Source organism: Lepidochelys kempii, chromosome 1 (assembly GCF_965140265.1).
Source record: "Lepidochelys kempii isolate rLepKem1 chromosome 1, rLepKem1.hap2, whole genome shotgun sequence".
In the NCBI taxonomy this organism is placed as follows: Eukaryota; Metazoa; Chordata; order Testudines; family Cheloniidae; genus Lepidochelys; species Lepidochelys kempii.
In genome coordinates this window covers 237,518,976-237,545,795 of record NC_133256.1, presented here as the reverse complement: position 1 = coordinate 237,545,795, position 26,820 = coordinate 237,518,976, and the positions used below count along the sequence as shown (strand labels likewise).

The 26,820-nt window shown below is 40.9% G+C and overlaps 1 protein-coding gene across 10 annotated transcripts in view; it reads right to left on the bottom strand.

Annotated features, from left to right (window-relative positions):
* EPS8 (EGFR pathway substrate 8, signaling adaptor) overlaps positions 1-26,820 on the bottom strand; it is a 219,391-nt gene that overhangs the window by 54,141 nt on the left and 138,430 nt on the right. For 8 of the 10 annotated variants that reach the window (XM_073319214.1, XM_073319146.1, XM_073319138.1 and 5 more), the window contains 9 exons: positions 17,454-17,504; positions 15,510-15,577; positions 13,184-13,345; positions 12,833-12,982; positions 8,910-8,992; positions 5,831-5,967; positions 2,500-2,573; positions 1,449-1,575; positions 1,011-1,099 (listed from right to left, as the gene is read on the bottom strand). In XM_073319214.1, coding sequence (XP_073175315.1) covers positions 1,011-1,099; positions 1,449-1,575; positions 2,500-2,573; positions 5,831-5,967; positions 8,910-8,992; positions 12,833-12,982; positions 13,184-13,345; positions 15,510-15,577; positions 17,454-17,504 — 941 coding nt within the window. The remainder of the gene's footprint in view (positions 1-1,010; positions 1,100-1,448; positions 1,576-2,499; positions 2,574-5,830; positions 5,968-8,909; positions 8,993-12,832; positions 12,983-13,183; positions 13,346-15,509; positions 15,578-17,453; positions 17,505-26,820) is intronic. The other 2 variants (XM_073319194.1, XM_073319206.1) reach the window with 1 other exon arrangement.

Below are 26,820 nucleotides of genomic sequence, written 5' to 3'. Positions count from 1 at the left end.
AACTGAAAAGCTAAATAAAGAGCACAGCTGTGGAGGCTGGCGAGCATACAAGAGTGAGCTGTACATTTTCCTAACAAACCTCTCTAGAAACCAGTTAATATTTTCAATGTAAAAGGGTGAAACTTTATTATTATTATTGTTACCACTTCACCATTCATATGGCACCGCTGTAAAGTCTCTGCTGCTCTGGGTGGGGGTTGGAGATTGGGACTGCAGCCCTGAGCAGAAATGAAACCAGTCAAAAAGCCACTGCTTTTAGCCCTGGCCTGAATAGGGATTTTGAAGACAAAATCAATCAAGCACCATCTCTCAGGTCTACAGTAAGGCAGCTTGGCCGTTACTGGATGATGGGCTGAAGCAATGTGGGATTACACTAGAAGGACTAATAACTCTGCTGAAGGTGCAATCTGAGGCTTGCTGCCCCTAAGGGCGCTGCAACAGCTGAGAGTGACATGTAGGACGAGTCTCACTCAAAATGAGGCATTCCCAATAGTGACAAGAACATCCGTGTGCAATCACTAGCAACCACGTGCATGTATGTGTGCTGGGTTGCAGATGTGCTAGGGAGTTGGTAGGCCAAAATTGTCTACTGCGGAGAAGACCTTGTAGAGAGCCCAGGGGAAAGCATGACAGCGTGGTCACCATTCCAGGGGAAGGAGAGAGCTGTCTGGGGTCTATTCCCAAGAGATGCCTCTGGGGAAACAGAGGTGCAATAAACACAACAACTTGTTAGTAACTGGAGCAACCAGAGAAACCGGATTTGAAAATAAAAAGGCAAATCTACCTTTCTCTCACACTTCCACCTGCACAATCATAAACTTCAAAAACATTTCTAGCACAGGAGGTGGTTGGCAATATCTAAAAATGCGTGGGTGAAAGTGACACATCAAGGTGCACTCAGAGCCAATTTGTAGCAGCAGGGAAAGAGTATGCTATATCTGACTTCAAACAAGCTAGGAAAAGTCGCCCCTGCCTGCCCCGTGGAGCCTCAGCTGCTGGCAGCTACTTACCAGAAGGTTAAAGCCATGCTTGAATTTTTGAAAACAGTCAACAAATTCATCTGGAGGTGGTGGCTTTGCACGAAGAGTGAGAACTCCCTCTAGAGAACAAAATGAAAAAAATATATAGAGATGTTATGGAATTCAGGACATGTATATTTGCTAACATAGGCTCAGCTCTGCTGCCTTTTCTCCCATCGACTTCCAGAGAAGGATGGCAACAGGACTTGCTCGCACCGACTAGAACCCAATTTTTTTAGATCTCAGTGTATGTCCAGACCTATTCCAAAGAAAACAAAGTGACTTGTCCAATTAAAGTGAATGAACAACAACAAAAACACAAAGCAATGCAATAAGAAAAACAAAACCACATTCACTAGCTACATGAATGACTTTTAAAGAACAAGGCAATAAAAAGACCTGGGGGCTGGGAGGGAAAACAACTCTTACCCCCAGGTCCTTTCTTTTTATTCTTCTTGGTTTTCTTTCTCTTTGAAAGTTCAGCAAATGCTTCAGCGGCTTTTTGAAGTTTGGTAACAAAATATTCAATGTCATCCAAAATATGGTTCAGAATTTGCTGCAGAAGAGATGAACAACATTAATGTCTCTGGCTAATCTGTGGCACAGCTAGTCATTTAATCACTTTGTTGTAATTTACAGCATCCTAGCAGCAGTCTCCTATGTTCATCATTAACTCCAGGAAGCACTGCCTATGCAGATTCATCATATGTCTGACATTTACAAATTTCTCAAGCTCACATTTTGCTCTATTTTCAATAGTTGTGATCATTAAAAGCTTTCAAAAGTAAGTATTGAGACTATTAAATTTTAAATTTAATTAGCTTTGAGTCGCACACTATGTTTCTCCCACGCAGCAAATGCGGAAATTTTGTTAAAACATAATTTTCCCTGTGATGCCATTTTCTAATAGCTGTAATTTCATATGCTCTGGTAAAACAAAGTATTAAAACGATTACTTGCTGAAATGCAGGGTTGCACTTTCCAGTAGATGTGACATTCTTCCATGAATGCAAAAAATTCTTTTCAATGCATAAGAGTATCACAGGAGGAGAAGGGACCAAGTGGGGGAAAGTATGTGCCCCAGTTCAGGAAAGCTCAAGCACTTGCTTAGGTCCATCCTTATTCAGAGAATAACACGTCAGTATACTTAACTTTAAGCATGTGTTTACGGTACATTGATTTAAAAGGGATTTAAGCACATGCCGAAGTGCTATCCTGAATCAAGGTCTTAGTGCACTCACATCTCAGACCTATAGCTCAAGTTCTCCACAGGACAGAATTGAATCTGATCTTGATGGTCTTATTTCCATCTTTTTTTGAGCCCTTTATAAGTCCATCACACAGTTTCGCACGACTGGCAAACTCTCACCTGGAACTGTGTTTTGCCTGTGAAAAAGACTCTTCCTGTTCTTGAAGCAACCTTCCAACATTTCAAGAATACTGAACACCACACTGCACACACACGTATATCTTAACTTACAACATCTCTGTCAATCCTGGCTGCCATCATCTCAGCTGTTTCTTCGTGCTCATGGAACTGTCTGGGTTTTTCAACTTCAGGGGGCGGGGAGGAGAGATGAAACGTACACAGTAAAGGATATCAGAATCTAAGAGCCAAAACTCCACATATACACTAATCTTACATATGGAATCATTAAGCCAGGAGTGCAAGAAAGACTACAATGTTTATACCTCTCAACCTGCTGGCGCCCAAATGTAGAACACACCATGTGCAATAAAAACCCCACAACAAAGGGGGGAAGGGGGAAATTATGCAAGCAACTTAAAATGCTGTGAGATTCCTTCCTTTGGTGTAAAATAACTCTTTCTACAACTTGATTTCATGAATCCTTCTTTTTATGTAAATCATCTGCAACGCTAAAAAGGGAGGGGACATCAAATTTGCATGGAGCATAGTTAACTTTGCAATTAAGACAAGTGATATTCATAAAAATGAGGGACAAATGAGAAGTATGCTAATGTTTCCCTTGAAGAAGCATTTTAATACCTGATTTAAAACATGATCTACCTGAAACCACTGTACTGCACTCGAACTTATGTCTTAAAAAAAACAAAAAAACTTTACAATTCAAAAATGGCACGGAGAGATGAAGAATCTCTGTGGGCAGATTTATCTTGTATTTGTAGAAAATGCAAAAAAACCCGTGACCTGTTTAAGGTGTGTGTTTGTTTCTTTGGGCTTTATTTTTTTTTTTTTTAAATCCAGTGTCAATATTTTGTTCCCATTTCTTAAGTGTCCACCACTGTAATAGCTGGGGCTTTAATTTTGTTTTTACTGAACACAGGGGGAAACGCCTCAAAATATTGCTTTTAAACAGAATAAAACAGGCTCAAGTTGCAATTGAGTGAGAGATAATCAGCTCAAAGGCTCATAATTATTATTAATTTATATTGCATTAGCATCTCAAGGGGCCAGTTCAGAACAAAGCCCCATTGTAGTAGGCATTGTACAAACATATAATGTATCCAACTCAGCCTCTGCCCTGAGGAATTTACCATCTCAAGGCCTGATCCCGCAAACAATTAAACACGTGCTTAGCTTTACGCATCTGAGTAGGACCACTGAAGTCAACTGAATACCTTCACAAATTAGGTTACTCATGTGTGTAGAATTGGGACCTAAGTCAAATGACAAAGTGGAGGATTGCAGACAAGATATACAACTGACTAATTATAAGTGGATAAAGTGTTGATTATCCTCATTTAGTCACCCTTAATTCACTGTTTTTGGATAACAATCGCAGCAGAAGTAGGTCTTGAGGAGGAGGAGGATGGGGATAAGGGATGTGATCTCAAGCATCAATTCAAGGAGGGCATTCCATATGAAAAGGGCAAAATGGAAAAAGGCATGGGGACAGTTGTGTGAAACCGACAAATCAGGCAAAAGAGGCTGGCTGAGAGGAGGGAAATGAAGTGATAAGATAGTAGTGCACAAGTATGGAAGGGCAGACTCAATTAGTGATTCTTCTTTGAAAACAGCAAATCTTAATGTTACAGGGAACCATTCTAAGTTTGCATTTTTAAAAATAAGTTTTATTAAAGGCTACGGCACTTGAATCTACTTAACTGTGGGAGGTTTCAGTTACGACGATTTAGAAAATATCCGCACAAATAGAAAAAAATTATATAATTATCAGGAACACAATTCAGTAAGAGTCCACTTTACAAAACCCACCACCACAAACACTTTTAAACGAAGAGAAATTCAAACAAAAGAACAAATTAGCCTTTGCTTGATGTAGCACATAATGCTGTGTGGTGGTATGTAAAAATGTTCTGACCATTATTGCCTTCTGTGGACATTTTAAAGTGCTTTGTGCTGCACAGTTGTACACTCTGTTAACGAATACTTTCATTCAACAAACAGAAAATGGGATAAAAACCTTCATGAATAATGGATTCTTTTGCTTTTTTTATTTTAATAAGAAACCATTAAAAGTAAAAACGCCAAAAACTCAATGTACCCAAAATTATTCTTTAAACATATTCTATTCTACTGAAAGTAGTTGCATTATTTCCAAATTAGCAATAGTTTCAATTTTTTTCTGAGAGAAAGCAGGTTTTTCCATTACAGTCAAAAATCTGAAGCCCTGCACAGAAGATATGAATCATTCATATTTTTCATTTTTCTACAGTCCTGTTACACACTTTTGTTTAGACTTGTAAAGATGACCAGCCAATTTAGCCACACCATTTGCTTAAAAATGAAGAGAAGTGGAGTCCAACACCTTAGTCAGCTTTCTATGATAGTGATTAGCTGAGAAATAAAAAAAAAAACAAGCCAGGTTGCTGCCCTGAGAAATTTACCACGCAAGGGTTTGATCTTGCAAATTCCCTATTACTGAGCACAACATCACTGAAGTTACTGGAGCTATGCTGTGTAGTAAGTATTATGCACATCAGCAGGGCCATGCAGCAGCCTGACTTCAGTTAACTTTCACGGACAGAGCGTAGAATATCATGCTCAATTCTGGGTATTTCAATATCACAGAAATGGAGTAAACAAACAAATTAAAAAAAAAACCGAGGAGTCCAGTGGCACCTTAAAGACTAAAGACTGTTAGAGCTTATCTACACTACCCACCGGATCGGTGGGCAGGGATTGATCCGGGGTGGGTGTCGTTTACCGCGTCTAGTATAGACTGCGATAAACCGACCGCTGAGCACTCTCCTGTTGACTCAGGTACTCCACCAGAATGAGGAGCGCAAGCGGAGTCGACAGGAGAATGTCAGCTGTCGACTTACCGCAGTGAAGACACCGCAGTGAGTAGATCTAAGTACGTCGACTTCAGCTATGCTATTCATGTAGCTGAAGTTACGTATCTTAGATCGACCCCGTGCAATAGCATAGACAAGCCCTTAGTCCTTAAGGTGCCATCGGACGCCTCGTTGTTTTCGTGGATACAGACTAATAAGGCTACCCCTCTGATACTTGACACAAATTCAGAAAAGGAAAAATTGGGATGAATGAGACAGCTCGGACTCCAACAGCCATCAAATTGTCTAGACCATCAAATTGTCTCTCTAGGGAAGTGGCAGCTTGGGGCATTTAAAACTAGAGTGAACAAAACAGTAGAAGGTATACAATAGAGAATAGCCCTGATCTGCCCCATTGGGAATGGAGCAGATGATTCAATTGGTCTTTTCTATTTTTAGCCCCAGTTACCATAATCTTCATGGAGCTTCTGTTTGTAATTATTCTTTTTATTTGTTGGCAACATGCAAACATACTGCCCAAAACATTGCCAGTCAGTCAATTATCAACTCCGTCAATTCCCAGCAATACTCACAGTCTCCTTGTTCAGCTGCCCAAGCAGACCAGGCTGCCACTCGGCTTCTGACATCCACCTGTGTGACAGTACCTGGGGGAACAGGAGCGGGCGCTTTCGGAGGTGGAGGAATAGAGCTGTCAGCTTTGGAAATCATCCTAAAGAAATATAACAAACCAGAGATGAAGCTTGGGGAAAAAATTCTCTCCCTTCTAATGTGCCATTGGAAAAGGCAAGTGGGCGTACAGGGAAATCTCAGATACGTGACATGTCACTCTTTGTCAGACTTAAAAAGTTAGCAGTACTCAGGTCTGTCATTTGTAAGTAAATTGAGCATACCTGAAAGACTGCTCTGTGATAAACTCTTTCTATGAATATTAAGCATTGCTAACTCAGTACATATGAGAAACATGCACAAGGATACCAAGAAAACTATGCTTTGGTCATATGAAAAAGCCTGACAGAGTATAATTATCCATTAAATCCTTTCTACAAAAGAATGTTCAACCAGGCTATATAATTAGATAGCAGAGATGAATTTAGTGACTGGGACATATTAGGAGTCAGGCCACCACATGTAGAGTGGGGTAGCCTGGAGTCTTCATTAGAAGTGAGCTGACAAGAGGGAGCACCACAAATTCATTATCAAGCCGTTGATTTCCTAAAAGGGGCTGTCAACCACCTATTTCTTAAAGCTGAACTAATTAAACTTAATGACTGAATTTGGAGGGGGGGGAGGGAACCCCATCAACATTTAGTCTGACTCTGCTCACTACAAATGCAGGATTGTCCCCTACAGTACGTTTTCTAGCATTTTATCCTGTACAGTTTTAAATACCACAAGCAATAGGGCTTTCCGTCATTTTCCTTGGCATGCTATTCAGCAGCCTGAGAGAGCTTATTGTCAAACAGGTTTCTCCTCTGCCCCCACCATATTAACCCTATTTCTCCCCCCCCCTGAATTCTATATCATTCCTCCTATTCACACCCTTCAAATATTGGTAAATGTGTCCCGTTTTATTAGTCTCTAGATTAATAATTACACATTAAATCTTCCCTCCAAAGTTAGTACCTCCAGTCATTCTTTTTGTTGTTCTCCATACTTCCTCCAATTTCTCAATATCTTTGGGATAATTTGGCATCCAGACTGAGGCTATGTCTACACTGCTCTGGCATGGCTACACTGGGATAGCCCCCTAGTGCGGCTGCTGCAGCGTAGGCCAACAGAAGGAGGTTTTCTGCCTGCATATCACCACCGCTTCCCCAAACAACATCAGCTACACTGACAGAAGCACTCTTCTACCTTATAGTGATGCCTACACTGGGGGCTCTGCCAGCACAAGTATGTTGGCTAAGGGGTGTGATTTTTTTCTAGCCAACATAGTTGTGGTGGCATATGTTTTAAATATAGACCAGGCCTGAATGCAGTATTTCCAGAGTAGTCATGTTTGTGGCATATACGGAGGGACTATTATCTTCTTTCTCTGTGACTTCATGCCTGCACATGACGCCATAATGCATGGCGAACTCTAATCTGCCATACACTGTCGGCCTTTGCAGCCTTTATAGCATTACCGCTTCCTGGGTTCTACCACACAACATTGCATTTCAGATAATTTTTCCGAGATGCATTGACTTGCACTTTCCCAAACTAAATCTCGCTATTTTAATTTTCTGCATTGTTTCTAATGCTTCCAGGTCCTTTTGGTATTACTACCTTGTCCTCATACCTGTTGGAAACTGCTCCTAATTTAAGCCATGGTCTTCCACACACAAATGCAGCCATTTAACTTTAAGCCCATGAGTAAAATTAAGCATGTGCGTGAGTGTTTGAAAGATTGAAGCCTGTGTTACTATATGTGAACTCCATGAACACATGCTGCTTACTCCCTTTACCAGATCATTAACTTGTCTCCATTTTCCCCACCTGTACAATGTGAAATTAATACATAATTATCTTTGTATAGTGTTTTGAGAGCTACAGATGAAAAATTTTATATAAGCTAAGCATTACTGGGAAAGATTTTCAAAGGCAAAAAGGGCAAGTAGGTGCCAAACTCCCATTAACTCTCATACATGCCTTTGAAAATCTCCTCCTTTATTTCTGAAACCCCACGATACCTCACTTCTGTATTAATCAGAGAGTTTAAGGCCAGCAAAGCATGTAGTCTGACCTCCTGTATATTACAGGCCACCACCAGCACATAGCACCTGCGCACTAAAACTAACCCCCAGAATTAGACCAAAGTATTACAGCTCAGCAGAGACTAGACTATTATGTGCCACAGGGAGAGAATGGGAGGGACAGAAGTGCACCAGTGCCTGAGGCCCCCATAATGCCAGGAAACAGATTAAGTGAGATTCACCCACATGATCCTGGCAAGCAACCTGCATACCATCCTGCAGAAGAAGGTGTACCTCACCCTCCATCACGCCCTCAAGGCCGCTGCCAATCTGACCTGGGGGGAAAACTCCCTCCTGGCCCCATATATGGCAATTAGTTCGACCCTTGAGTGTGTGAGCAAGAATCAGCCAGGAAAGCACCTGAAAGAGACTATGCTTGGTACCTCCTCACAGCACCAACCCACCGCATCCAGGGTGCCATCTCCAGCTGTGGCCATCTCTGAGGATTCAGAGAAAAGAAACAACCAACCGAAGAACCAAAGAAAACCCAGAATACATTTGGAGGTGGGGGAAAAAACCTGTCCTGACCCCTGAAGGTGACCACTTGAAGCATGAAGTTTTAGGAACATCAGACATTAATTGTCTCTGAATTCAATGCACTCCACTCCCCCATCCTTAACACATAAAAGCTGTTCTCACCCGCTAGAGGAAGTGGCCGCATTCTCCCAACTGAACACAGTTATGTATACCATTGGAGTAGGAGAGAGTTAAGAACAGAAGCTGTAAATTTAGACAGTGAGAGAGAGAAATAAATCAAGCTGTTGTCCCTGATTGTGGGTGTATACTATGCAGAAGATTACCACAAAATAGTAAAGAATAGTAGAGTTGGAAAGAGGAGAATGGGGGAGAAAAAGAAAGGGTGATTTTAAATTACTTTCTACTAGACTGTTCCTGATACTACCTGGAAGTTTTTTACCTGAGCGTGTCAAGCCTCTTCTTTTGTTTCCCTGCTTTGCTGTCGCTGATTGCACTTTCAATATCTTCATGAATAAAGCTAGCCTGCAGGGACAGAAACAGATGTTACCTGGCTGTCAAACACTTGAGTTGTTAACTAGGCTAAATAGATAGGATTAAAAATATCCACTTGTTTGTTTTTAGGTCCAGGAACATAGGTATCTAAAGAATTTTCTTTCAACTCTATTTTCAATACAGTTAGAAAGACACACACACACTATTGTCTGGATGCGGATACAGATATCAGTGTTCAGATACCAAACTGTGCTCTAGTGCGTATGTTTGCAATGTTGTTGGAGCCATGTTGGTCCTAGGATATTAGGGAGACATGGTGGGTGAGGTAATATCTTCTATTGCAGCAACTTCTGCTGGTGAAAGGATAGAGCTGAAGGACTCTGCAGTTCAGAAGCTTGTTCTCTTTCACCAACAGAAGTGGGTCTAATAAAAGATATTACCTCACCCAACTTGGCTTTCTGATGTATGTCTCATTTAAGCTGAAATGCGTCTGAACAGTTGTAATTATTTCAAGTCAACAATTATTGCCAGAGCAAATGAATTCTTCTTTCCTAGATGACTATAGTATTATGCAAAAAGAAAAGGAGGACTTGTGGTACCTTAGAGACTAACCAATTTATTTGAGCATAAGCTTTCATGAGCTACAGCTCACTTCATCGGATGCAAGCTGTAGCTCACGAAAGCTTATGCTCAAATAAATTGATTAGTCTCTAAGGTGCCAGAAGTCCTCCTTTTCTTTTTGCGGATACAGACTAACACGGCTGCTACTCTGATAGTATTATGTTAAGTTTTCTCAAGCATGTTAGTGAAAGGCATTGCACATCAATCAACAAATAGCAACAGCACTAAAGAGAAGAAAAGGAATGGTTGAACCCGGGGTCCCAACCTGGGGAAGCTCCAGCATCTACACTGACTTCTGTGGGCCTGAGTCCAACCACCCATATCCCAGAATTCCTAGTACCCATCCAAAATGTGGCCACTCTAGCCCCTTGTCCGTAGTGTAGCATGTGAAAACTTGACTGTCCACTGAACTTGGTTGTCCAAAGGACAAAGAAAGTTGGCCCACAGGATTGTCAAATACTTTTTGCAAACTCCCCAAGTATAAGTCCAGTGGGGGACCCACCACCCTAACAGGATCCTGGGACCGAGAGTGCTGAAGGAATTGGCGGCTGTGATTGCAGAGCCACTGGCCATTATCTTTGAAAACTCGTGGCGAACCGGGGAAGTCCCGGATGACTGGAAAAAGGCTAATGTAGTGCCAATCTTTAAAAAAGGGAAGAAGGAAGATCCTGGGAACTACAGGCCAGTCAGCCTCACCTCAGTTCCTGGAAAAATCATGGAGCAGGTCCTCAAAGAATCAATCCTGAAGCACTTGCATGAGAGGAAAGTGATCAGGAACAGCCAGCATGGATTCACCAAGGGAAGGTCATGCCTGACTAATCTAATCACCTTTTATGATGAGATTACTGGTTCTGTGGATGAAGGGAAAGCAGTGGATGTATTGTTTCTTGACTTTAGCAAAGCTTTTGACAAGGTCTCCCATAGTATTCTTGTCACCAAGTTAAGGAAGTATGGGCTGGATGAATGCACTATAAGGTGGGTAGAAAGCTGGCTAGATTGTCGGGCTCAACGGGTAGTGATCAATGGCTCCATGTCTAGTTGGCAGCCGGTATCAAGTGGAGTGCCCCAAGGGTCGGTCCTGGGGCCGGTTTTATTCAATATCTTCATAAATGATCTGGAGGATGGTGTGGATTGCACTCTCAGCAAATTTGCAGATGATACTAAACTGGGAGGAGTGGTAGATACGCTGGAGGGGAGGGATAGGATACAGAAGGACCTAGACCAATTGGAAGATTGGGCCAAAAGGAATCTGATGAGGTTCAATAAGGATAAGTGCAGGGTCCTGCACTTAGGACGGAAGAACCCAATGCACAGCTACAGACTAGGGACCGAATGGCTAGGCAGCAGTTCTGCGGAAAAGGACCTAGGGGTGACAGTGGACGAGAAGCTGGATATGAGTCAGCAGTGTGCCCTTGTTGCCAAGAAGGCCAATGGCATTTTGGGATGTATAAGTAGGGGCATAGCGAGCAGATCGAGGGACGTGATCGTTCCCCTCTATTCGACATTGGTGAGGCCTCATCTGGAGTACTGTGTCCAGTTTTGGGCCCCACACTTCAAGAAGGATGTGGATAAATTGGAGAGAGTCCAGCGAAGGGCAACAAAAATGATTAGGGGACTGGAACACATGAGTTATGAGGAGAGGCTGAGGGAGCTGGGATTGTTTAGCCTGCAGAAGAGAAGAATGAGGGGGGATTTGATAGCTGCTTTCAACTACCTGAAAGGGGGTTCCAAAGAGGATGGCTCTAGACTGTTCTCAATGGTAGCAGATGACAGAACGAGGAGTAATGGTCTCAAGTTGCAGTGGGGGAGGTTTAGATTGGATATTAGGAAAAACTTTTTCACTAAGAGGGTGGTGAAACACTGGAATGCGTTACCTAGGGAGGTGGTAGAATCTCCTTCCTTAGAGGTTTTTAAGGTCAGGCTTGACAAAGCCCTGGCTGGGATGATTTAACTGGGAATTGGTCCTGCTTTGAGCAGGGGGTTGGACTAGATGACCTTCTGGGGTCCCTTCCAACCCTGATATTCTATGATTCTATGATTCTATGACCCTGGATACGAGCCCTGGGTTATCGTGCTGTGTGTAGGTGAAAGGGGAGTTAGGCTTGACCCTGAGTTTGAACCCTGGGCTTACACTGCAGTGTAGACACACCCATAGGCATTGCAATAAAAAGGTTAGGGAAAAAATGAGATGGGCACGGAACTTCCTTCAGTATGAACTTTGCCACTAACTGAAAACCAAATGTATATAATCTCAGAGTTTGTCTGCACTACAGAGCCTTTGCCTGGCTATGCTGGCAGAGTCCCCCTAGTGGAGATGCAGCAAAAACCAACAGAAGTAGATCTGTCAGCATGCCACCAGCCACACAATTAACCCAGTCATCTTCACAAATGTTTATTTGAAGAAACCCTACCATGTGATTACTGTTATTAAAAAAATAAGGATACAATAGGGTGACTATAACTACTATGAAAGAAAATTTAGAAGTTCCATGAAATTACCTATTAGAATTTGAAGAAGCAGTACAAATTATATTACCGCACATGCCAAAATTGAGGTGTACAATCCCAGAAATAAAGTACTTTTAACAATTTTATTTACTCTAAAATATTGCTGGCTTATCTTAACTGGAAGCTGCAAACAAGATCTCTCTTTCTCTTGGTTTTGAGGATTTTACCTAGTAATATTCCCCCCTCTCCTGCTCTAGTTTTCTAATAGAGCACAAACCAATATTAGTCTGTATTAGTCTATTAGTCAGATTTAACTGCTCAACAAGAAAGGAATAGATGGAAAGGAAAAAAGCAGTAAGAACAGATATTTCTCATCAGCTTCTATGAATTTGTAATTATCTCTCTTGAGCTATTTTACACCATCTTCTTAAGAGACTGTATCAGTGAATATTACTAACATATACACACAAACCTCAGTGATCTACGAGCCTAATTTAATAGCTAAGCCTTGAACCTTACCCTCCCAAAATACTCTCTCTAGGAAAGATTTATATGGGTGTGCATTCTACTAAGGTTTCAAATATCTGAGATATCATTACCCTTAATGAATATACTATAGTATTTTTATTATCATACTAAGAAAACTTAGTATCGTCAATATATTAATGTTGAAGTACAAATGACAGAAGAAATGAACAAAGTACATTTTGTGAGGTGATATCATTGATTTTCCCCCTTACTGTCAATTCACAAAATTACAAAATTCAAGCGATCTGCAATGGGTCCCTATTATTGCCTTACCTTAACCTCATCACATTGGAAAAGATGAAGATCTGGCTTGTTTTGGGCTGGTTCTTTGCAAACTAGTGCAAGAATAGAATCATAATTGCACGTGTTCATCACAGCTTGGCAATGTTGAACTGTGCTCAAAGGAAAATTCTCCAGTTCATTCTGCAGGGGGAAAAAAAATCTTACATGTCTGGTTACCAAAAATTCAGTCTTGATCTCTGAAATGCTGCTGCAGTTTCATCCAAACAATGAAAATAATAAAGCCATAATTAAAATAATATAAAAAAACCTTCAGACATTCTTTTTTGCTGCTGATTCCCTTCTTCCTTCCTGAAAATGAGAATGCCATTTACAGAGACCTACCTTTGATTCTAAGTCCACCAGACTGACAGCTTTGTCATCCACTTGAAGAATCATATCTTGAGTCCACACTTTGCCCTTGGCATCCAGCAACTTCAGCTTTCTTATTCCATCATCTACTGTTATCATAGCCTCTTTCCGGTCCAAAACAAAAGTGGTCAAGTGCTGATGATCGATACATGCGTAAAAAGATGCACACACATTAAAAGTCATTTTCCAAAATCAAATATCGGCACTAGTTACACTATAGTGAAACAGGATGACAAGCCATGCATTTAAAAAAAGAGTGCCTTTATTCATGACACATTCCATTGATAAGCTAGGATTTTTTATTCCATACTGTCACTTAAATAAAATCAACTGACGACTATAACCTACAATTTATCATCCTCTATCATTGTGTGAGTAGTTAAGCTACCTTGGATATTTTGACATTTATCAGGCATCACAATCAGGATTTAAAAAAAAAAAAAAAAAAAAACCTCTCGAAACATGAATTTACCATGCATGACAAGTAGCAGCCTGGCACCTCTGGAAAGCGAAACACAGGCTACAGAAAGCTGACCTAGACTCTGTTAATTTGCCTCAACCCTGACCTGGGAGGTCCTCATATTTCTGTTAAAGCTGACAGTTAGCATACTAGTGGCAATGATGTGGTGTTCATTTGTTTCTCAGAGATACACCTTCTAGATAGACTGGCCACTCATTTCATATAGACTACAAAATAAATATTATATGGTAGTACTTTTGTTCACTACCAGCCTGGCATGTATTTTATTTTTAACCAGTGGCCTGCAGATGAAATACGATCTTGCTGCCATTGCTCCGGATCCATCCAATTTCTTTGCCGTTATGATTTTGCTACATTTATTTTCTAACGTGTCAACTATGCAAGGCTGCCCATAAACCACAACAGATCCAGTTTTACATTTTTATCCAAGAGCTCAAACTTTAACTCAGTCTCAATTATTTATTAATATGAATAAGACTTCATATCTTTTACATCATTTTAATTTTTAAAAAATTATTTAGTGTGTTTGCATCAAATACACAAAATGGTATACCTATTAACTGTGTAACCAAGACAGTGGATGTGGCTGCTGCATATGACCAAATAATATTAACACAGAAATGAAAGGGAATTGAAACAACTCAAAAGGTAAAATAAAATTTAGTAATGAGATTATACTCATTGTTCACACGGCAACACTTGCATTCCAAATACATGCAGAAATCTTTTATGCCAATACAGTACCGACACCTAACTTTAATATCTAAAGTAGCCAAAACCATACAGAGTCAAAAGCAACATAACTATTTCCTTGCAAGCAGACTGTGAAGGGGATCTGAGCAATAGAATGCAAGATGCTGCTGAGAACCATCGAACATGTAACAACAACTTACACAGGTACTGAATTTAAAGCTGAACAATGAGGAACTGTGAATTTATGGCATTGGCAGGACCTAATTTAGTCCCATAACAGTGCTGCTTGGTTACACAACAGAATGTCTACTGTCATATTAGAATAAGGCTGTAATATGTCATCTTATATTTTAAATGGTCTTATATGACAAAGGATCACAAAGTGCTTTACTAACAATATATGAGCATCCAGGACTTGCTTCCCTGAAAAATTTAAATGGATTTACTCCTGGGGTAGATCATGACATCAATATAAGGTAATTCTGCTCAGCAGTTTAAGGCAGGAAGCGAGAGATAAACTCTGCATTGCAAAGTAAGGGGAATTTGGTAGGCAGAACGTAATTAACCATAACAGACTATAGCCAGCCCTGAAGTTAAGACCCCTGCTGTTGTGAAGAGAGTCTGAGCTCTCTGATGATGATGATGATATTTTATCAAAGCCTCCATTTTCCATATCATCCAACATGGAGCTTCAGTAACACAGAGCATCTCAACACTGTGCCTGAAGACTAGAAGGCAACAAGCTCAAGGAGAAAAGCGCATCACCTATTGAATTATCAGCATCACTTCCTGAGGCACCTAGATTTTGCATAGATACATCCCTTCCCCCTGCCAAATAGTAACTGCAGGCAATCCTGCTTTTCTCATAAAATCTGACACAATTGTAGCCCATTTTGGTCTAGCTGCAGGATCCAAGACATAATCAAATGTATATTATACTAAAAGTGACATTTGCCTGGCAAAACATTTTAGATGATGTATATGTACACTGCTTGGGGGGGAGAAAACAAACCATTACATATTATGCAGAAATGTACTAGAAAGAGTAAAATAGACCTTGCATTTTATCCTAAAAAAACATGTCAGGACATTTGTTATTTTTCCAATTGGAAATCTCGGTCTTACCTCCACATGATACTGTGAAGTTTCGGATATGCTGCTGGCACTGTCCCGTGCATAATTCTTTCTTTGCTCTAAAAAATAATAATTAAGAGACTAATTCTTCACCTGCTTCCATGTTATGCTGAAGCTTATATCTTTTAAAACTGTCTCATAGATACCCACAATATTTTTATACAAACACAGAAAAAGAAAAGCTGTTACTTATCGTACTCAAAAGGAAAAGCCTTCACCTCATTGTAGCCTTGAGCACAATATATAGCCACATGAACAATACCAGGAAAAAAGCCAGTAGGAGGCAAACAAAATGCTAGATGCAACAACTCAGAATACAGCGGGTTATTGGCATTTTAAGCATTGTTTGAAAATAATGTACTGTGAACTTTGAATATTAAATCATTGACTTCCCACTTATGTAGCTAGCAAAACTGATGTGGGGCTTTTCGTATATGCATTAACGTACTCTGAAACCAAGTTATATATTACTACTCTATAGCTAAAAAGCCCCAGGAATTAGCAGAAAAAAAATCCAAATCAATATTTTAAATACTGGGGTTTGAAACTGAATATTTTAGAAATTATTTTAAAAACACAAAAATCTGTTTTGCCTTTCTTTCTTTCTCTTTCTTTCTTTCCGACTTCTTAAATATTAAAAATAAATGAATTAAATAGGCCGAGAAAGGACAAATGCAGAAGATGCAGTACAGAACTACCACACTGAATTACTCTAACAGAAATCTCTTATATTCTTCTGTTATATAACGCTGCAAAATCAGAAATATCATCTTGGGTCCATTTTATGCCAGTGGGGAAAATAGAATACATATTACAATGTCATAATCAGGGAAGAAAACATCTCATCTTAATTTAATACAAAAATATTCTCAATGTAATATTTGGAACCTTTACTCAGAAATCACCGAAGGGACTAATCTTGCTTTCTTTTCTCAGGCAAATTTCCAAGTGAAGTTAATCAGAGACCTGACAGGATAAAGGGTTGCAGGATTTAGCTTTCAGTATTTTTGTTTTTTGAAATAATCAATTTTTCTGCCTTAAGATGAGATAAATGAGCATTTTGATTAACTGGGTTTCAAGCTGAGAAAAACTGATATGTACAGCATGTGTCAATTTCACCATAGAGGCAACTGGTGCATGAGAGAAAAATTAAGTGTGCTACTGTAGTCTCCAAGAGCTAACTATATCAAAGCACTACTTCAACTACTAAAAATGAAGGCAGGTTTGGGTTGAATAGGTATTTAAGGCCTTAGGGTCTATAAACTATGTAGATCTTTTGGGAGGGCCGTATACAGCAGAAGAGAATGATACCCATTGAGGTCTTAGACCAATGTTAAACCAAGGGCCTTGCCAAACTGTGTTTCTTTACATGGGTATTCCAAGTCAGGTAGAATGTGGGTTTAATAACAGAGGACCCCTATGCTGCAAGAAGCGAAGTAGCCTCAACTCCCATGGTTTCAGTGGGAAATTATTTAGCAGGTGATAGTTAGCAGGAGGTACAGGCCCACAGTTTCATCGTGTCTGTGCATCTCATAGAAGGCAGTCAGTTACAGAGCCGTAATTTTTCCCAGAAGGCCAGTGTTGCTTACTGAAATAGGCAATTAACTTACAACAGTTATTCAGTTTGCTTTAGTGAGATTAGTCTGCAGTACAATCAACCAAATACCAGACTACTGTGGATTACCAGAAGATGCATTTAGGATGGGGCACAAGGGCATACTCTAAAAAAAAAAAATCCCCATCATCTGCTCTAACTGAATTACTGAGAAACACCAATACAAATGTCCTTGACATTTAATGCTTTAATTTAACTGTTACTAATATTTTTGCTTCTGCAGCATATTACTTATTTTCAGAAGTGTATTTAAAAAAAAACACACCACACACACGCACCCCACAAAACACTCAATATACCATTTCTATTTCATTTGCTACCTTTCTTTTTTTGTTTGGACGATGATCTGAAGAAGTAAAGTCCATCTGTTCCTAACAAAACAAGGGAATTAAAAAGTAATGTCTGGTTTAACCCAACAGCTATAATTATTTCCATCCCAAAGATGACAGGGCAACAGTATAACTTACTAGCTGTAAATGAATAATTGGATGTTGTGCAACAGGAAAGAGGACATGTAGAAAAATGACTGTACATTCTGATTTACTGAAAGCTTGACCTGCTGGGCTTTTTCAAACAGAAGGTTAAATAGATTAATGTTTTTGCTTTCACCAAATTAAACCGGACAAGAAATTTTACATCTGCTGTAAGGTTTGCAAAACTCATTAATATGAAAATACACACCTCTATTATACTTATACATTAGAAACTTTGGCTTGCATGGTGGTTACACTGCATTTCATTTAAGGTGATACAGGCCAACATGCAACTCTTCCAAAAAGTGGTCTATAATCTTTAGTGTGCACAACTGCTAAACACCTTAGGCCTTAGTGCAAAGATAGTACCTCCAAAAGCACTGTATGACAGCAGCAACGAACATGTCCCCATACAACAGAACAGCATAGCACTCTCGGTAGACAAGATGCCACTTGAAATGTTTTCAGCCCCAGGAAGGTAATAGTTTTACACTGTTACCTTTATTTTTTATATATATTTTTATATATTTTTTTGTATATATAAAAGGTAAGTAACATGTGGTGTGCGCACACACTCTACTCAGAACAAAAAAAAAAGCAATTTATAAAAATCAGAGAATTGTAAGCAGAGCTTACGAATATCTATATTCGTCACTCAACTGTCTTCACTATCATTACAGATCCAGCAGAGTTTCCTCACCATTTTTTAGATATCTACATGTGTGTGATGTTTGGCAGCACCTGATAGCAATCTCTATCTCAATTACTAGGGGCGTTCTGTAGAAAATATTTGGGAGGCCAGTCACCCAGAAGAGACTACCTCACAGATGATTTGGTATGGTGCTACATAACGGATATAATACGCATTCCAGAAGTAAAGGTAGAAAGCTTGAAGTTCTATTACAAGGAGAAATTAAGAATTCTATTGGAGAAGTCCTCATAGTGTTTTCCATTATGCATTATATAATCCCAATTTGCTCAACTCTGTCTGGCAAAATCAGACCGATTCTACCAGATCCCACTTATTCTCTCAATTATGGTTAAAAACATTAGCAGAAACAATTACTGCACTGAGACTTCCCAACCTTTAGGGAAAATATCTGCCAGAGAATATATTCTACACTTAGAGCTGTTCCAAAATTTGGCTTCTAATACATATACATCCCAATTTCAGCCTAAATACCGGTAGCCATTACTGACAACAATTTTTTCAAATACTCATTTAAAGACCAATAGTTAGGAAGCTTCATTCCCTTCCCTGACATGGCCAACTCAGTTGCTTATTACCATGTCTTTCTCAGAGCCAGTTCACAGTGACTGCTCAGGATGGGTTGACTGAAGGAAAAGCTATAAAGAAGGCTCACGAGCGACAGTCTCCATTCTTGAAATAGACATTAGTGTCCAGAATTAACCACTTCCTGAGGTTTTCCTTTTTTGATAACTTCAGTAGAAAACATCAAAGGAAACGCAATGGATCTAATTTACCTAGATTTCAGGAAGGCGTCTGATACCGTGCCACATGGGGAATTATTAGTTAAATTGGAAAAGATGGGGATCAATGTGAAAATTGAAAGGTGGTTAAGGAATTGGTTAAAGGGGAGACTACAGCGGGTCATGCTGAAAGGAGGTTACCAGTGGAGTTCTGCAGGGATCAGTTTTGGGACCAATCTTATTTAATCTCTTTATTACTGACCTCAGCACAAAAAGTGGGAGTGTGCTAATAAAGTTTGCTGGATGATACAAAGCTGGGAGGTATTGCCAATTTAGAGAAGGACCAGGATATCACACAGGAGGATCTGGATGACCTTGTAAACTGGAGTAATAGTAATAGGATGAAATTTAATAGTGAGAAGTGTAAGGTCATGCATTTAGGGATTAATAACAAGAATTTTAGTTATAAGCTGGGGACGCATCAATTAGAAGTAATGGAGGAGGAAAAGGACCTTGGAGTATTGGTTGACCACAGGATGACTATGAGCCACCAATGTAATATGGCCGTGAAAGAAGCTAATGCGGTCTTGGGATGCATCAGGCGAGGTATTTCCAGTAGAGATAAGGAGATGTTTGTACCGTTATACGAGGCACTGGTGAGACCTCATCTGGAATACTGTGTGCAGTTCTGGTCTGCCATGTTTAAGAAGGATGAATTCAAACTGGAACAGGTGCAGAGAAGGGCTACTAGGATGATCCAAGGAATGGAAAATCTGTCTTATGAAAGGAGACTCAAGGAGCTTGGCTTGTTTAGCCTCACCAAAAGAAGGCTGAGGGGAGATATGAGTGCTCTCTATAAATATATCAGAGAGGGAGAGGAATTATTTAAGCTCAGTACCAATGTGGACACAAGAACAAATGGATATAAACTGGTGATTGGGAAGTTTAGACTTGAAATTAGACGAACGTTTCTAAACATCGGAGGAGTGAAGTTCTGGAACAGCCTTCCAAGGGAAACAGTGGGGGCAAAAGACCTATCTGGCTTCAAGATTAAACTCGATAAGTTTACGGAGGAGAAGGTATGATGGGATAACATGATTTTGCCAATTAATTGATCCTAAACTATTCATGGTAAATAGGCCCAATGGCCTGCAATGAGATGTTAGATGCGGTGGGATCTGAGTTAGTACAGAGAATTCTTTCCTGGGTATCTGGCTGGTGAATGTTGCACACATGCTCAGGGTTCAGCTGATCACCATATTTGGGGTTGGGAAAGAATTTTCCTCCAGAGCAGATTGGAAGAGGCCCTGGGGGTTTTTCACCTTCCTCTGTAGCATGGGGCACGGGTCACTTGCTGGAGGATTCTCTGCACCTTGAAGTCTTTAAACCATGATTTGAGGACTTTGATAGCTCAGACATAGGTGAGAGGTTTATTGCAGGAGTGGTGGGTGAGATTCGGTGGCCTGCATTGTGCAGGAGGTCAGACTAGATGATCATAATGGTCCCTTCTGACCTTAATATCTATGAATCTAAATTTCAGCCTAAGGGTTCTACCTGCAAAACCCTTTAATCCCTGATCCTCGTTTGCATTTCCCTTCCAAAAAGGACTACACAAACAGCTTTATATTCTGGATTGGCGCTAATGTGCCCTATATGGTCTGGCTTCCAGCATAAATTAGCAAGAGTCAGCAGAATAGCTCTGCCGCTCCTTGCAGGGACCTCAACTCAGAGAACCTGTCACAAGACTCCACTCCTTTAGCACTCGTCCTTCTTAGTTCCATGTTATACGCTTCCACTATTATCAGAGTTCTCCACATAGGGAAGATTCTCTTTTGTACTTCCCTCTTAGGGCAATTATTCTCATGCCCTTTCTTCTGGGCATCAGAGGTCCCTCCTGCTCCAAAATTATGAAATTCTCTATGAAGGAAATTTAAAACATTAATAAATAGTTTAGGGTTGATCAAAACATTTTGTTTCAACAGTCTTGTTATGATGTCAACTTTTTATTTTGTATTATGTTATATAAAAAGTCATTTCAAAACAAAAAACTAAAATGTCTCATTCCAAAAATGTCAAAGTAGGATGTCCCGACATTGTTGGAACTTTACCCCTCCCAATTTTCTTTTTTAAACAAAATATCCAGTGAAATTCACAATGTATTTTGATTTCAAGAGACCTGCAGATTTTGACAGACTATTCCTCCAAGATTTCACCAATCAGATCCATTTAGAATTTGAAAATATTGGCCCAAATCTTCCCTTAACCAAGATCAAGATGATAAATGTAGAGGATATGTCCCATTAAACACACACACAAACCCGAAAACCTTTCATTTGCAAGTGTCAGGGATTAATTTTTCAACATGTAGTGTTTTCATGGTTTTTCCTACAGTAACCTGCAGACTGGATTACTGCATCACCCTCCTCACGAAGCTACTCTTGAGGCCAGTATGACTGCATGATGTAATAATACGTTTGCCTGTCTGTAAGATGTATGAATTTTCTAGTATTTGATTAATACAACCCTTTTCTCCTTTTTCATTAATTTATGTCTACCATAAATTTCCTGGATTTCAAATTCAATGTTTGAATATTTCCTTAAGTGATTCTTTTTTTAATTAAATACATATTTAACACAGTAAAAATTATTTATAAAATACCCAAACTAATTCTGCTATGGATGGACTAGAAGTTTGGTACAATCAAAATAATTTTCTATCTGTAGCCTTCACCCTCCCTGCATGTGTGTTGGCAAAGGTCAGCTAATAAAACAGAATAAGGAAAGCAATATCTAAATAAGAAATTTGGTTTGGTGAGAGTAGATATTGGTATGTTTTTTAATACCAACATTCTGCTGCAATAAGGTTGAAATTAATCTCTGTGTACAGGGGAAACACAAAGACTGTGCAATACTTAAGTCTCATTTAATTGGTCAAAAATAGGACTTAAAGTAGCACATTCACTTTGTGATGGCCCTCCATATAGAAGTGAATTTCTTCCTAAATTTTCAAATATAATGTACATGAATATCACTTATTGCTCTATCCACTTTTCTGCTTCTAATTAGGCTTGGTCCTAATACCATTTCCAGATATTTGGTTAAATGTTACATAAAACTCAGTAGAGCCTTAAATTAAATTTTATCTCGTTTCTACTAATACACTTTTGGAAACTCTTACAGCAGCTCCAAAAGATTGACACTGACATTTCTTAGGCTCAGGCCACATTGTTTTTCTGTCTAAGACAAAATAAGTACGACTCTCTGATGTGCTTACTGGAATGAAATCCAAATGTGGAAATTAAAGTAACTAATTAATATTCACTAATATCATTTTGACAGCCATACAGCAACACTGAAGTGTTTGCCATTTGCCTGCCTATTGCAAGGTATTTCAATAAGAATATTTCTCACTGTGACTCTTGAGAATGAACTCTGGAAGTTGTTGATTTAATGAAAGTTAACACTTTTCCCTTTATGCTTTCACTCTCCAGTGTAATCATCTTGTTTCCCAGGTCCAGCTCATCGGTTCCCTCCACGCATGAAGAGAGTTATTAAGGCTCCACAACGGGCACAGCCAGACAGAATTAATACAAGTGTCAAAACCATTGAGCTTATTCTATTTAATCACATAGTCCTTCTTTTAAAACCATGTTCATATCCAAAACACTAAGCTTGTAGAAATGCAGTTTAGCACGAGTAAACGCCACTAGCCGTCACCTTCAGCCCCCAACTAAAACCCCTCCAACGCATTATTAAGGATCTACAACCTATCCTAAAGGATGACCCAACACTCTCACAAGTCTTGGGAGACAGGCCAGTCCTTGCCTACAGACAGCCCCGCAACCTGAAGCAAATACTCACCAACAACCACATACCACACAACAGAACCACTAACCCAGGAACTTATCCTTGCAACAAAGCCCGTTGCCAATTGTGCCCACATATCTATTCAGGGGACACCATCACAGGGCCTAATAACATCAGCCACACTATCAGAGGCTCGTTCACCTGCACATCCACCAATGTGATCTATGCCATCATGTGCCAGCAATGCCCCTCTGCCATGTACATTGGTCAAACTGGACAGTCTCTACGTAAAAGAATAAATGGACACAAATCAGATGTCAAGAATTATAACATTCATAAACCAGTCGGAGAACACTTCAATCTCTCTGGTCACGCAATCACAGACATGAAGGTCGCTATCTTAAAACAAAAAAACTTCAAATCCAGACTCCAGCGAGAAACTGCTGAATTGGAATTCATTTGCAAATTGGATACTATTAATTTAGGCTTAAATAGAGACTGGGAGTGGCTAAGTCATTATGCAAGGTAGCCTGTTTCCTCTTGTTTTTTCCTACCCCCCCCCCCCAGATGTTCTGGTTTAACTTGGATTTAAACCTGGAGAATGGTCAGTTTAGATGAGCTATTACCAGCAGGAGAGTGAGTTTGTGTGTGTATGGGGGTGGGGGGGATGTGAGAAAACCTTGATCTATGCAGGAAATAGCCCGACTTGATTATGTAAAGAGTTGTCACTTTGGATGGGCTAGCACCAGCAGGAGAGTGAATTTGTGTGGGGGGGTGGAGGGTGAGAAAACCTGGATTTGTGCTGGAAATGGCCCACCTGTTGATCACTTTAGATAAGCTATTACCAGCAGGACAGTGGGGTGGGAGGAGGTATTGTTTCATGATTTCTGTGTGTATATAAAGTCTGCTGCAGTTTCCACGGTAAACATCTGATGAAGTGAGCTGTAGCTCACGAAAGCTCATGCTCAAATAAACTGGTTAGTCTCTAAGGTGCCACAAGTACTCCTTTTCTTTTTGCGAATACAGACTAACACGGCTGTTCCTCTGAAACATGGGTAATCTAAACAGTTGAAATGCCTAAAACAATAGCTACCTACGATAATTTTTTTATGATGCTAAGGAAAAGAAACACAGATTTAAGTCAATCTATTAATTATGCTCCACAGCTGAAGAAGTCTAATCAAAAGAATTTTAACAGCATAGATCTAAAAATCAAATCATGTCCTAAGGTAAAATCTTTGTACCACTTTACTCATAGTGTGGGCTCTCTGACTGTCTAGGAGATTCACTATTCTACTCTAAACAGGTGCTTACATTACATTTGTCACCATAGTATCTGAGTGCCTAGCTGAATCTCTGTCTGCTACTATTTTCTCCAATACACATTAGAACACTGATTAAGATGTGATTGTAATTCTTCTTCTGATGTGGATTTGTCTACAGTTATCCGTGCCTTTGGAAACTCCATTAGTGTTGTCACCTCTCCGGAAATTATTGTGATTTTTGCCCCTGCTGCAGACAATCTTGTGATGATGGGAAAAGGTATAGCCTTCATACCATTTTGGGGAAGCAAACAAGAAAGAGGGAGGGACTCCCCTACACTCTGACCTGTAACCCAGTGGAAGGTACACTCAATTGCAAGCCCAAAGACTCAAGAGTTCTAGTCCCAGCTCACTTACTGACTGCTGTTAATATTTTTGTGCCCTTCACAACTTACTATGAACCAAAGTTTCATACTTTAAGGGGTAGCTATCACTCATCAGTTTCAAAGGTAAGAGAAGCAAGAGCTTGCACAAGGTCCCTTCAGGAAGAGCTATGAACAGAATCCAGGACTCTAATAGAACTGTCAAGTCTCAACCACTTTGCCAAACAGTCTTTCTGAAGGAACGTGACAAATTAGGGGCCTGTGCCACCCATACGAACAGTGTGGCTCTGTGTCACCCTCTAGTGGCTAGACCACATATGATGTCTATGATTCTGATATTACTTTCATACTAAGCCACATCATGTTCTTTAGCTCAAGTGGTAAAGGCTATGTTTCTACATATAGAGGTCCCAGGCTCCATTCCAACAGATGAGCCAGACAAGAGTGATGTTACCTTTAGCTATGCTTTCTGTAACCATAAGGAAACATTCAGCTCACAGAGCAAGAAACAGAAATCAAGAGTCCTGATGTCTAGTATTCCACTGCTTAGAAATACTTATTCAGTCCCAGGGCAATCTATGTATGGCACATAGTCTTTCTCCCCATAAGGGCTGGTACACAGAAAGAATAAAAGCATTGTCCCCCACCCTTCACCTATTTCACAGTTTCATAGAGTTTAAGGCTAGAAGGCACCACTGGATCAGTCTGACCTCCTGTTTACCACAGGCCATCAAATTTCATCCAGATACCCCTATATTATACCCAAAGACTTTAGTTAGGCCAAAATATTTCAGTTCTCAGGAAACTGTGTGCCACCGGTAGAGAACAGGAGAGAACGGGTACCACCAATGCTCGAGGCCCCTACCATGGCAGGGAATTGATAGGTGAGATATGCCCAGATGTACAGGTGCACTGGCGGAGGAGGAGGGGGACTATTTTCACTGATGGGGCTATTCCGTCTGTGCTGCAGCCGTGGAGATAGGCCTGGTGGCAATCCAAACAGAGGTTGCAAGAACTGCGCACTGCTGGGACCACACATGCATGTAGACACTCACCAGGAGAGTTACAGGAATATTAGACAGACCACACAATGGTTAGCGAGACAAATTTCTCTCAGATAGGCAGTGCTGAAAGAACTAGACAGATTCAAAATGCTCTCTGCCCTTTTGGATAAGGGACAGGGCCAAAAGGATTATGCTGATTGGGCCTTTTGGATCAAGCATTTTCCCGAGGCAGGGCATGATATGGATGGAGGGGGGTGGGGAAAGAGATAGAGTGGGTGCAATTCTCAGAGCAAGAGGTGCCCTGTGTCTATGGGGTCAGGATAGCCTATTCCAGAGGTGGGCAAACTGCGGCCCGCGGGCCACATCCAGCCTGCAGGCCCATACCGCCCGGCCCTTGAGCTTCCAGCCGGGGAGGCTAGCCCTCAGCCCCTCCCCTGCTGTCCTCCTCCCCCACAGCCTCAGCTCGCCGTGCCGCCAGCACTCTGGGCGGCGGGGCTGCAAGCTCCTACCAGACAGCCTGGCTGCAAGAGCCGCCGGCCTGCCCTGGTGCTCTCGACTGTGTGGCGGGATGGCTGGTTCTGGTTGGGCAGTCCTGGTAATCTGAGCGGCATGGTAAGGGGGGGGGAGGGGGAAAGAGTGTGGGGGGGTTGGATAAGGGGCAGGGGGGTCTGGGGGGCAGTCAGGGGACAGGGAGCGGGGGGGGGTTGGATGGGGCAGAGATTGGGGGGGGGCGCCGCTCAGGAGATAGGGAACAGGGGGGTTGGATAGGCGTGGGAGTCCCGGGTGGGAGGGGGCCAGTTAGGGGCATGGGGTCCCAGGGGGGCAGTTAGGGGACAAGGAGCGGGGGGGGCTTGGATGGGTTGGGGGTTCTGAGGGGTGCAGTCAGGGGACGGGAAGTGGGAGGGGGCGGATAGGGGGCAGAGGCCAGGCTGTTTGGCTTCCCTACCCAGCCCTCCATACAGTTTTGGAACCCCAATGAGGCCCTCAGGCCAAAAAGTTTGCCTACCCCAGCCTATTCTTTCAACCCTGACCACCCCCCAGGATTACAAAACAGGAGTACCAAGTTGGGTCCAACTTCTACAGTTGAAGTAAAAGAGGTCTCTGTAGCAATGGGAAGGATGGGTTCCAACTCTGTTGATGACCCATGTGAGGATGAAAAAACAAAGCATGTATAAAAGTTAGTGCAAGACCTCTGGAGTAACTGACGGGAGATAATTGGCCAACTCTACTGAACACTGGTGAGGCCTCAGATGGAGTAGCGTGTCCAATTCTGGGTGCCATACTTTAGGAAAGAGGGAATAATTGGAGAGAGTCCAGAGGAGAGAAA